Source organism: Mya arenaria, chromosome 14 (assembly GCF_026914265.1).
Source record: "Mya arenaria isolate MELC-2E11 chromosome 14, ASM2691426v1".
Lineage (NCBI taxonomy): Eukaryota > Metazoa > Mollusca > Bivalvia > Myida > Myidae > Mya > Mya arenaria.
In genome coordinates this window covers 30,122,529-30,135,984 of record NC_069135.1, presented here as the reverse complement: position 1 = coordinate 30,135,984, position 13,456 = coordinate 30,122,529, and the positions used below count along the sequence as shown (strand labels likewise).

At 35.5% G+C, this 13,456-nt stretch overlaps 1 protein-coding gene and 1 long non-coding RNA gene across 4 annotated transcripts in view; both read left to right on the top strand.

Annotated features, from left to right (window-relative positions):
• Window positions 1-1,679: 1,679 nt before the first annotated feature.
• LOC128216953 (uncharacterized) lies at window positions 1,680-7,642 on the top strand. Its single transcript, XM_052923710.1, has 2 exons — window positions 1,680-2,050; window positions 4,129-7,642. The coding sequence occupies exons 1-2, from the start codon at window positions 1,713-1,715 to the stop codon at window positions 5,489-5,491; spliced, it is 1,701 nt and encodes a 566-aa protein (XP_052779670.1). The 5' UTR covers window positions 1,680-1,712; the 3' UTR covers window positions 5,492-7,642.
• Window positions 7,643-8,100: 458 nt separating this feature from the next.
• Window positions 8,101-13,456, top strand: part of LOC128216728 (uncharacterized) — a 28,866-nt gene continuing 23,510 nt past the window's right edge. For all 3 annotated transcript variants that reach the window (XR_008258117.1, XR_008258116.1, XR_008258118.1), the window contains exon 1: window positions 8,101-8,225. This is a non-coding gene — a long non-coding RNA (uncharacterized LOC128216728). The remainder of the gene's footprint in view (window positions 8,226-13,456) is intronic.

Genomic DNA, 13,456 nt, shown 5'->3' with positions numbered 1-13,456 from the left:
TTCTGTGATCATGTGGACATGTGTGCAGATCCTTCTGTGGTCCTGTGGATATGTGTGCAGATCATTCTGTTATCCTGTGGGTATGTGTGCAGATCATTCTGTGATCCTGTGGATATGTGTGCAGATCCTTCTGTTATCCTGTGGATATGTGTGCAGATCACTATGTGATCCTGTGGATATGTGTGCTGATCATTATGTGATCATGTGGATATATGTGCAGATCACTCTGTGATCCCGTGGATATGTGTGCAGATCATTCTGTGATCATGTGAATATGTGTGCAGATCATTCTGTGATCCTGAGGATATGTGTGCAGATCATTCTGTGATCCTGTGGATATGTGTGCAGATCATTCTGTGATCCTGTGGATATGTGTGCAGATCACTCTGTTATCCTGTGGACATGTGTGCAGATCATTATGTGATCCTGTGGATATGTGTGCTGATCACTCTGTGATCCTGTGGATATTTGTGCAGATCACTCTGTGATCCCGTGGATATGTGTGCAGATCATTCTGTGATCATGTGGACATGTGTGCAGATCCTTCTGTGGTCCTGTGGATATGTGTGCAGATCATTATGTGATCATGTGGATATGTGTGCAGATCATTCTGTGATCCTGTGGATATGATATGTGTGCTGATCATTCTGTGATCCTGTGGATATGTGTGCAGATCCTTCTGTTATCCTGTGGATATGTGTGCAGATCATTCTGTGATCATGTGGATATGTGTGCAAATACTCACAATTGTTAGACTGATACCAGTGTGAAAATAAACAAAAGAAACCCATGAAATCTGGACGATATTTTGTAATTTGTCATCTTTATTTTAACACAGCGGTTTCCCCTGCGTTTCAGCTTTTAAAAAAATGTTTTAGTTGTCAACAGTTGCCTAATTTGTCTTAAAGTACTGCAAAATTGATTCAAATTGCTTTCGGGAAAAAATGCTGATCATTAATTATTTCTTCTAAAATACCGTGTTCACTTACTCAAACCAATGTTCAAAACAGTAGTCCACACTCATCGCAATTTTGGGTTAAAGTATTAAGATAATGTGGCACATTTTGAACGAAAATATGACATAAAGTAATAATATTGTTCTATTCAAATTTGAACAATAACTCAAGGTTAAGGTAGCTGCCCATGCAGTGAAAAAAATATCGCAAACATATCTAAGTTAATCATTCTTCTTTTCTTTAACATGATTATTCAAATGCATTAATTCCTTTACATGTTTTAATTATCAAAACATGGATAATAATAATAATAAGAGAGATTCGAGAAAAAAAATATGATGTCAAAATATTCCGTTTTGACCATTTTTACAGCAAAATAAAACTACTTTACATATAAAAGCATCCCAACCGTGAATTATGATGTTTTATATGTTCCAGTATTTTTCAAATAATTATTTGGTCCATATCTATAAAGTCTAAAAGTAAATCGGATATTTCAGTGTGTTAGTGTTAATCGCCCCAAAACGAGAAAATCTTTCAAACCTAAATTTTTCAAATCTTGAAATTAACCTAGCACTTTTTTTACAATTCCTCCAAAAATCTTACCTCAGCAAAATATTTAAGTATCGAGTTCCCTTAAATCATTGTACAGACAAGTGTGTGTTGACAACGGTATCGAAGTCGGTGATCAATAATCTAATTTACTTCCTTTCAGTTGGAAGTTTGATTTAAACCTAAAGTGAACCTACAACAGAAATGGCGTCTACGTTCAATTCATCTCTTTATAAGGCGTCGGATTTAATTCATGACTTTACATGTTCTCCTTGTGAAGAAGACGGACTTAACTCTGAGGCTCAGTACTTTTGTGTGGACTGTTCAAGATATTACTGTTCTCGCTGCGAGTCCAAACATGGTGGCCTTTTTAAGAGACACAAAGTACTCGACCGGAAGGACGTAAAGAAATGGGTTGCAGTGCCGGAGACGGTCGTGGACGAACTGGAGAGATGCGAGCGGCATCCAGGGAAAGCTGTGGAGCTGTTCTGTGGAGACCACCAACAACTCTGTTGTAACATATGTGTCTCAGTTGATCATAGGTATAATTGCTTTAACACATTTTTTTTAAATATTAAATTATCGAGATAAGCTGCGTTTTGTATACAAACTTAATATATAAATAAAACTAAGCGGCAAGTAATTGCAATGGGTACCTAAGAAAGTGCATCAACCAAAAGAAACAGTTAATATATGTCATGTTATTGAACTGCCTGGTAGACAATGGGTTTAAAAGTAGTTCCTACAATATTTAAAACGAAATCTTTATCAAAGTTCTTAAGTTTCACGTTTTATTTATAATAAACCAGAAGGTCGTATAGAACCATGGGACATAAAGTGCACAATGGTTACAAATACGTGAGCGATAACATATTAGATTAGGAACATGCAAACATTTATAAATCAACTGTTTCAGTAATTTTACTCTTACTCATCCGTGTTTATCATGTCCGCCTTATAATTTTTTAGGAGGGATTAAGTACGCCTTTAAAATTTGATTGGGGAGAGGGATTTTGTCCGCAGATTTTATTTTTCTGTCCCTTTCCGAATTTTAAATATCAACCTGTTATAATAAAGGTGTGAAAATTGCTTTAATTAATTGTCTTTGTAAACGATCAATTATAGACACTTCAAATAGACACGGAGTATAAGATGTAAAACTAGCAAGTTAATCAAAGATGATTTGAGATTTCAGTACTTTAATACAGTCAAGGGCAAGTTGAGTCAACCAACGTTTCCTCTGCAAACCAGCTCTATTCAATTATAGCTTATACTTCAATCGTCTAAAACTAAAACTTTCCATCGAAAGGTATGATATAACAGGGACGGCTCCAGGACTTTGCGTTAGTGGGACGTAACTTAGGGGCGTATGCTTTAGACATGCGCCTCATAACTAAAAGTATATGGCTGTTTGAAAGGGAGTTATGGGTTACTCCCTTAAGCAAATGTTATCAACTTGTAGACGGGAATGGTGCATAATGAGCGTATTTTAATACTTTTTCCCATATTGATATAAAAATTAAACTTGGACGCTAGTGTATAAAGACGGGTGAACATTATGACCCTCATAAATTATGCATTTCTTATCTGCCTTAATCTAGCCCTGCGTCCAATAAATTAATAATTGCTAAACTAGCCTATGTAAACGCTAAAATTGCACTGAGAGGAGAAATCGATTGAGATCGTTGTTAGCCTGATAAGCTCCAAAGATGGCAATGCTACTGTCAGCCTTGTTTAAAAGTTTTATTTCTGTTGTATGTTAAAAAATAACCACATAATATATGTATAAGTAGGGAAAACCCAATCGGTTTCGTTTGCAATCATCAGTGTGTGCTATTTTTATCAGATTAAGTTTTTCTGGAAAGGCTGTACAACGATGTCGAAAATTACAATCAGACTCCATCGTATTTTGTGAACAAAGTTTACATTTTCTGTTTTTCCCCATTAGTAATATATCGACCAGTCTCTATTTCCAGTGAATGAGATGATTGTCTAAATCTTAATAATTCTTTGCAATGGTTGTCTTTTTGACACACGTTAAATATTCTTTAAATAAAATGTATTGTTTTAATCTACAATAGTATTCCAATTTTGATTGAGATGTTACGTTAGCAAATCATATTTGAACATATTGGTCTATTACTCTTTGGGTTAACAAAGGAACTTAATTATACTCAATATTAAAAACAACAAATTTTCTTTACCCAATCTGTTTAACAAAGCAGACATAGCGGAGTACCATACATTTTTTCTATCACACATTCTATCACACATTTAGTTATTAATCACAATTCAGTATGTTAAACCAGTTTTAAATGTAACCTTTTAAATAGGAAAAATCAAAATAGTATCAGTGTTTGCGCATCACTTTTCTTATCTCTGAATTGGTTTATACTCATTTAGTTTAGCCCGATTGTAAAGATATCTGAAAGCTGATATGATATTCTCTTGTTTTTTGCCTGGGTAGAAACCAGTGCTGTTATCACTTTTAAAAGGCAATGAGAAACTACCCCTGGTGGGAATCGGACCCACATCCTCACGCGTGAACGGCGGACACCTATGCCACCCGTTCGCTCTCACCTTCTTTTAATAGTTTAATATGTATTATCTCTGGTTTAAGGCAATGCTCGTTGATACAACACATACCAGACGTTGCCAAAGGTATCCGTAACAAACCGGAATTCAAACAGCTGCCTCGACAAGTAGCCAAAATCCAGGCACAAATAAGAAAGCTGCAGGATTCCCGCAAGACAAATCAACAATCGATACGCGCCTCTCGGTCTATGATCCTACAAGAGATCAAAGCTTTCCGAAAGAAAATGAATAAAGTATTTGATCACTTGGAACAACACACAATTGATGAAATGGACTCTATGGTGGAAACGTTTGAAGAGAAAATAAAAGAAGACGTTGAACAATGTGAACGCATGAGCAAAGAGATGGAATCATTTATAGATACAACTCAGACAAAGGGTAAGTTCGACGAATCGCTGGCATTCTTAGGATATTCAAGATGTCAGAAAATTATCAAAGAAACGAATATTTTCATCCAATATACTACAGCAACGGAGGAATTGACATTATCGCTTGCACCAAACATTGCGCTGCATGACCTTATTGCCTCTTTTGAATCATTAGACAAAATTGGGGACATCACATATTTAGGACATGCGCTTAAGGTGGAAATCATTAAGAAGTACAATGTTGCAATTGTTGAAGACAAAAATGAATGCGAAATATCTTCACTATGTGAACTTCCGACCGGGGAGGTCGTCCTTGTTGACGAAAAAAACAGCCGTGTAAAACTATTAACGCACGAATACCAGCCAGTCGACCATTGTAACGTTTCTCATTATCCACAAGAGGTGTGCCACATTGCGCGGAATGAAGTGGCCGTGACTATCAACTTGAATTATGACAACAGGCATAAGGTTCAAATGTTCAACGTTATGTATTCAAAGCTGCAACAGACAAGATGCCTGAAATTGGAGCACACAATTAGAGGTATAGCACACCATTTAGGTCGTCTGTATATCACCTCTGACACTGCACTTCACTCTTACGACATGATAGGTAATGATAGGAGAAAGTTGTTTGAGGACAAGTCAGATACGCACACTGTTTTTAAGTGTGCTATAAGCTCTGATGGCAGTACAATCTACGTTACAAACTACTCAAAAAGTAAGCTTCTTACTCTGGATATTGCCGGAAATAAACTGGCCACGTTAATCGATGCCGATATTAAAAAACCATACGGTGTTCATTCGTCCTCTGCCGGTCACGTTTTTGTATGTTGTTCTGGCTCAAAAACTGTGCTCCAATTAGACAAAGAAGGCAAGACGAAGATGACTGTAATGGCATCTAGTACAGAAGGCGTTAATTGCGCCTTGTCCGTGTGTTACCTGAATCGCTCCTCAACCCTTGTTCTCGGCGATATAAGTGACAATATTCTTGTTTTGAAACTGAAAAAGAATTGGCAATGAGTAGTAAAAGAAAATATACATGTAGTGGCATTCCGGTTTATGAAAACTATGATAGAAACATATGTAACGGAAAGTATTAATTCCAACGTCATTATATGTCAGTATATACTTATGCATGCATTTATTTGAATTGTGTGATAACTAAGAATGTCGTATAAAGTTATAAAGTATGGTTATTGGATCTACAATGTATCAAACAAGAGAATGATAACTGTAAAGAATAGACTTCTACTTTCATAGTATGGTCCTATAATTGGTAAATTAATGATAATAGTGTATTTAAAAACCATGTGTTTATTTTACTGTTTCATTGAACTTTCATCATCAACTTATTATTTTTACAACGGATTTTGCGATTGATGATGTAAATAGAACTTCTTACAGCGGGTTTTAAATGTCTTTTCCGTGTTAGACTTACGTATTTCTTCTGGTAAAACATTCCAAACTTTCCCACTGTAGCATGCAAACGAGTGTTTCTTCTATTGTGTTTTATGTCGAAAGTGAGCAATGTCTTGTCGCGTGGAAGATCGTAATCCATATCTTGTGTTGCTAGATATCTTAATAATGTCTCTTATGTAACTCGGTGTAAGATTATTAATAGATTTAAATACCATAACAGCCGTTTGATATCTGCAACGGTATTCAAATTGAAGCCATTCTATTTTTTCAAATAATTCATGCGATGGCGTTCTAATAGGCTTAAAGAGAATAATTTTTGCAGCTCTTTTTTGAAGCAAGGTGATTCTTCTTATATGCGTTTGCTTACTTTTCCCCCAAACGCTACAACAATAGTCAAACATAGGAAGTATATACGATTTATAAAACAATTGTCTCATTTGATCCGTTAAAAAATAATTCAGTCTTTTTAAAAGGGCTATCTTTGCAATTACTTTCTTGCAGACAAATTCAACTTGCAGATTCCACGACAATGATGAATCAATAATAATTCCAAGCAATTTCTTCGAAGTTACATTTTCAATTAGTACTTTGTCTACGAATAAATTGAGTGCACATGCATTTCTTAATTTTGCATTTGAACCCAACAACATGCAATTAGTTTTTTTGTGGATGTATTGCCATGTTGTTTACTTTGCACCAATCCGATACCATATCTAAATTTATTTGCAACGTACGTTCAATTTCCTGCGTATTTGAACTTTTTGCATATAGTGTAGTATCATCAGCATATAAGTCAATCATGGAATTTTCAATTTCAAAGGTTATGTCATTAATATATATAAGAAAAAGAATAGGACCAAAAATGGATCCTTGAGGAACTCCAGATCGTATACATCTTCGTGAAGATTGGGAATCCCCAAACTTTACAATTTGGTGTCTATCTTTCAAATACGAAGTTATCAGTTGGACGGAATTATCACTGAAGTTGTATAATTTCAATTTATGTATAAGTATTTGGTGATCTACTAGATCGAACGCCTTTCGTAAATCAAGAAAGAGAGCACCTACATAGTTTCCATTGTCAATTCCATCAATCCAATCATCAATTATTCTTATCAACGCTGTATGACAAGAATGTTTTTCTCGAAACCCAGATTGAAATTCATGTATGACATTCGTATTTTTTAAAAATGTTTTGATTTGATCTGCCAAGTGCCGTTCAAACACCTTTGACAGTGTTGGAAAGATAGAAATTGGAATTGGGTTACATAATTGTCGGATAATGCATGATGTTGATTAACAATAATGAAAAACAACACATATACAAAATGAAAGGACGTTGAAGGCGAATGAAAAGAACACTTATTCACAATGGTACTTCGTGAGGACCCCAGCTGTGTTTGAATAGGAATAGTCTCGGCTTGTGAACAACCAGCACCGAACATTTAAGAAGTTGCCGTGCAAAGAATATAACAATTATAATATTTACAGTGGTATTTCGTGATGATGTCCACTGCCATCCGTACTGAGCTTGACTCTGAGCTTGCACTGTCAACCACGATGGTAATGGTCAGTAATTCTCCGCGTGTGCGTACACATCCAACACCGGACACCTAAGAAATTGCACTATCACCCATGATGGAAGTGGACAGTAATTCTCGGCGTGTACGTACACATCCAACACCGGACACCTGCCGTGCACTGTCACCCAAAATGATAATGGACAGTAATTCCCAGCGTGTGCACATCCAACACCGGACATCTAAGAAATTGCACTATCACCCATGATGGAAGTGGTCAGTAATTCTCGGCGTGTACGTACACATCCAACACCGGACGACTGCCGTGCACTGTCACCCAAAATGGTAATGGACAGTAATTCTCAGCGTATACACATCCAACACCGGACACCTAAGAAATTGCACTATCACCCATGATGGAAGTGGGCAGTAATTATCAGCGTGAAGCAAGTGAAACATACATATACATAATTTGACTTTATACTTAGCCAGTTGACATGAGATATTATTTCGTCGTAGTCATTGTTTTCGTATTGAAATATTAATCAGTTATAAAGTGTATTCCAATTCGCATACAATGAAAAAAATAGTAATAAGTTTATGTCTGTCCCTGTTGTAATTACATGAATCCTGTATTTCCGGTTAAGTCACGTACCGGTTTTATCCGTTTGTGATAATACGTTTTGCCTTTCGAAATCGCGTGCGAAAGAAAAATGGTACATGATGATCTTGGCTTTTCTTCGTTTTTTTTCTTCAAACTGTTGTCGTGTTGACTTGCTGTGTCTGCGGAGCAACGCTCACTAAACTGGAATAAAGTATGTCACTGTACAATATCTTTTTAATGTCGAGGTACTATTTGTGTTTTCAGTTAAACAATAAACAATTTAATCAATTATAAAATGACGTATTTACTATTTTGGCTGGGACTAAGTCTAAAATAATAGACGTCAGGGGCGTAGCTAGGCCGTTTCGATGTATACGCACAATTGCAGTTGAAATGGGCGGAATGCCCTTACTGGTTGAGAAGCAGTTTCCGACAGTTTTAAAACTTTTTTATTGAATTATTTATACGTGTTTAAATATATACTAAAATTGTTCACATTTTATATAACTACAGCTCAAGCTGCTATTGTCGATATATTTCTTACATGTGTGACGTCACATATAGTGTATCTAATAGGGGCGCAAAGAGGGTACTTATATTGTTCTGATTAGCTTGTGATGAGAAGCAGTTTCCGACAATTTGAATGCGAGGCATATTTAAGGTGCCTGTTGTGTGTTTTTATTTTCCGTTTATTTAATAAACTAAATATAAGACTGTAATAAGAGAAATTTTATTTAATTTTCCAGCATTTACGAAAAATTTAAACCTTAAAATTTACGACATTCAATTCATACTCGAAATCAGGCAGAGACTGAATATCAATGATTTTTTTTATTCATTTCTGATGGAAACTTGTGTTTGTATACATTTAAGTGAATGTGGATGTGAAACAAGCATGACACCAGTGTTCACAAATATGTACACAATGATCATCGTTTGTATAAGTCAATTAAGGAAAACCTTGTAGCTATTAATAGATATGCAAATTAGGTTCACACGCATGCGCAATACGCTGCGCGTGAAGATCCCCCACGTGCAAGTTTGTGTACAAAATGAAAAATAAACATTAAACATTAAATAATAAAGTTTCTTACGTGTCTCGGTAAGAATTTCAACTTTTGATTGCCTAGTTACCATATAGTTGAATTGCAGTACCTTCTTTATGAAGATCTAAGGAAGGTACGCGAAAAAGCGATTTGTCGGAAACTGCTTTCCGTCGGAAACTGCTTCTCAACCAGTATGGGGTGTCAGGGGAGCTCTCGGTTTTGTCATAGGTCAGAATGATACTGTATAGCAAAAAAAAATTCTTAGTACAGTATCATCAGCATTAAATCAACGAATATTCAATTCAAAAATGCTATGTCTAAAACAGCTTCGTAGGCAATTCAAAAATGGTAATTGTCTTAAATAATGAAACTGCATATGAACGTTTGTTAAAAGGTTTTTCTAAGCTCATTTAACATTTTCAACACGAAACTAACTTCTATTGCAAAAGGTCGTTTAAAGTATGCACTAAAGGAAATTGTCAACGTTTACTCCATAAAATTACATCCGAAAGAGTAATGCAATACGTCGATGCTTCTTCTGGGCGAAGATCTCTATTACCCGTTGAGTTTCGATTTCCCGTTCATGGTAAACGTTCAACTGTCCCAGACAGGACAAGTGACGACATGGTAAACGTTCAACTGTCCCAGACAGGACAAGTGACGACAAATATTATTTGCTAGGGGGGGGGGGGGTGATATAAAAAAGGTCCTTCCCATTGTAATGCGATGTTACAGAAGGTATACTCCAGAAAAAGTCAAGGACAATTTCTGTCGTATTCATAAGTATAAACACGAGCTGCAGTGAGCCATTAAAATTTTACCGAGTCGTGAACATTCATGAAGCATACATTTTACCCACAGTATATTCGACAATTTTGAGAAATGGGTCTTGTCAATATCTGTTTAGAATATTTGTTTATCTGATATATGAAATAAATAGCTATCACCACATCTTTAAAATCAAAATATATCATAAATATTAACAGTTAAAACAGACACCTCTATCTTAAGTGTGCTTTATCGTCCTCTAATATTATATTATTATGCTTCACAAATAACCTAAACAAAATGCACCTCCTTAAAAATCTCATAGAAATGTTCTATGTTACTGCTAAGATGTTTAGTTTATCAGCATTGTCAACTGCTTGAAGATTATCTTTGAACTTATCAAGATGAGGAGGTTCAAGGTTGGCGTTTGACATTTTGAAACTTTGTAAACATCATTCGGATATATTCAGTATTTATCGACGATTCATGCATGACTGAACAATAAGCGAAACTAAAAAAAAAAAAAAAGGCGTTCCTTCAACTAAACGGTAAACGAGGCTGTTACTGAATAATAGGATTTTTTTTTAGATTTTATTGTCTCACATATTCAAAAAAGGCGGCCCGCGAACGCTTCACCCGCCTTACCCTTAAGTTTTTATTGCATTTTCTGACTTGTGCGACAAATTGTACGCACGGGCGTATTGTGCGTAACGGCAGCTACGCCACTGGACGTGTTATACGGGATTCTTCCAATCCCTAACGTCTAAATGGTTGGTGCAAAAACCAGGGGTGTTTTAAAAATATTGAAATTGTATTAAGTGAAGTATTTTATGGTTGAAATTGAGCATGAAGGTTTAAATTCATATTTTACCATGTAAGTTAAAAGTTATTTTGCACAAAACAAGCATTTAATGCATTAAAACACATTGCTTTCCTTTCCAATAAAACAAAAGTTGACTGAAACAGACAACAATTAATGCCAAGAGGAACAACTTGATCCAATCGTAATAACTCAGCCACCTCCGACAAGCTTCGAGATAGACCTTGTTAATACAATCGTAACAACTTGGCCATGGCCGAAATGTTAAGATTGTTTTAAAATTGTGCCCGGAAGCTCTGCAGGTGCCCTTCATGTATACTGGGTATATCGTTATGTTTTGACAGAATGAATTTATGAAGAAAACCCGTCAAACTCATAATTAGAAGTTGGATATTTATTTTTGGTGTACGGAACTAATATAAAATAACTTTATCTGGTAATATTTCTTGTTTTTATGATATTTTATAGATGCAATATGCTTTAACCCGGAATCCCGATCGGAATAACTACCCACTTTTGATACTAAACAATTTGTATGTGAAGGATTTGCCATATCAAAAAAATTAAAAAAATCCATAAACCTACAATTATTTGGACTAGGACTTTCAGTAGGCGAGTAGTTTTATTTTTAATGGTTTTATCAAATAAAGTATCCTTATTTTGAAAGATAAAGGATGTTATAAATGATATCAATGTTCAGATATATGATATAAAATATATATAAAATTTAGTGACATTTCACCTAAAATATATATTTTTTCTTCGATTTATCAAAGGAGTAGGAGTGACCCCTATGATTAATCAGATTTTTTTTATTTTAGGTTAAATGTCACTAAATTTTGTACAGGTCAAATGACACCAATGCAGTTGTTCATTCCCATCAAATGACTGTGATATATATACAGCAATGTTTTTTCTGTTGAAATAATGCTAAATCTAGTGAAATTAAACAATTTATGTCCATTCTCATAGGTTCAAATGAGGAGCTCAAAAAGCGTCAAAGTTTAGTTTGACAGAAGTAGTTCTTGAACACTGTTAAATAATGAACAAAACTGGGAAACATGTGCTTTTTATATTTGATACATTTAAAAGTGGAATATTTAAACCAGTTAGTAATATATATCTTATTATTTTTTTAACTGTTGCCCGTATTTAATGCTGTGCTTTTTGCCACGCACTCTTTAATTGTTTCCATGCAGGAGTAAAATGGGATTTTTGTAAACATCTGGAAACTTTTGGAATATATGCTAATAATCCTAACCTGGTGAAAAGATTGGGTACGTGCTGAAAATTTTCAAACACCTGATTGATTTAAAGGTTAAAGTTTTGGGGCAGGTTGATATTTATTTATAACTTCTATACTCTTCATTCAGTTGACTTAATACTTCACACAATTGTTCATAATAATGAGGAAACATAACTTCATAATATCTTTAATACAAGTTATGGCCCCTGACTGACTTAGGAACTTCTGTTAAATTTTAAGGGCATGTAAACATTTAAGGTCAAGTTCAGATTTTAATAAAAAACTCCTACACCCTTCATTCAATTGACTTAATACTTCACACAATTAATGATGACAATCTTACAATCAGGTTACATAACTCCATTTTAGCCTAAATACAAATTATGGCCCTTGATTGACCTTTATGTTTTAAATTTTCTTTTTATTAGCTCTACTGGCCAAAGGCCAGAAGAGCTTATGCGATGGTAATGTGTACGTAGTATGTGTGTTCGTGCGTCTGTGGGTCTGTAAACAATTGCTTGTGAACACGATACAGTCTTCAGTTTTGCCCCTGGAGTCATTACTGCCCCCCCCCCCCCCACCCACGGATATTGTCCTGCAAGGGACCAGTGCGGCAAATGCAAACGACCTCGGCGATGTTGGCGGAGGCCCAGGGAATAATTCAGAAAAGAAGGGACGGACTTCCCCCCCACCCCCCCTCCCCCCTTAAATTGGAAAATGTTAAAAACCTTTTTGTCTGAAACCATTATGCAAATCCTTGCTATTTTGAACAAGGCTTTATTTCCACTACCATGGTTGTTCAAATTATGCCCCTTGGGTCAAAACTGCAGTGTTCTCAATAAGAACCGGCTGCTGGCCAAAATGGACGGTTCAAATGGCAATAGGGCCGGTTCAAATTTGGAAAACTAAATGAATTTTCAGTAGAATAAGTAGAAGCTGGTTGTTTACTTTACTATTTGAGACGGTTAAACCAAAACTTATTGAGAACCCTGAACTGGCACTGCCCTGGGTGTCACAACTTATTTAAGAAATATTTTCAAAATCTTCTTGTTTCAAACCACAAGGCCCATACCTTTGATATTTGTTGTGGAGCATCATATGATGCAATTGAAAACATTTGAAATAATGCCCCTTGGGCAAAAGCTGGCCCCACCCCTTTTGACTTACTTATTAATTTTTAAAGCTACAGTAATGAAATTTTGACCATGTGAACAGTTTTGCAAACAAGCATTAATGTTACAGAAATGAAATTTTGACGATGACTACAGTTTTAAAAGCAAATATTTTTTACCTTCAGATTACCTTTACTTTGCACATATTAAAATAGTTCATGCAACTAATCTGCTTACAACACTTCCTGTCCTCAGATGTTGAACGTGCAGCGTTTTCAGCTAACCCAAACACTAAAAGTGAACTATATATGTGTTGCCTATTACTCTGTACATGCTCTGGATTGAAAATGACCACAAGAGCCATGCCAGTAGAGCATAGGCCCTTTTGGGCCTCTTGTTTCGTTTGACAGGCACATTTTTATATTCTTAAACATGTTTTGGCAAGGAAAA

What these genes read in the sequence shown, in the direction of transcription:
- LOC128216953 (XM_052923710.1), top strand. Translation starts at nt 1,713, where the DNA reads ATGGCGTCTACGTTCAATTCATCTCTTTATAAGGCGTCGGATTTAATT. An exon ending in TGTGTCTCAGTTGATCATAG is followed by an intron (nt 2,051 to 4,128) that starts GTATAATTGCTT and finishes CTCTGGTTTAAG; the next exon opens with GCAATGCTCGTTGATACAAC.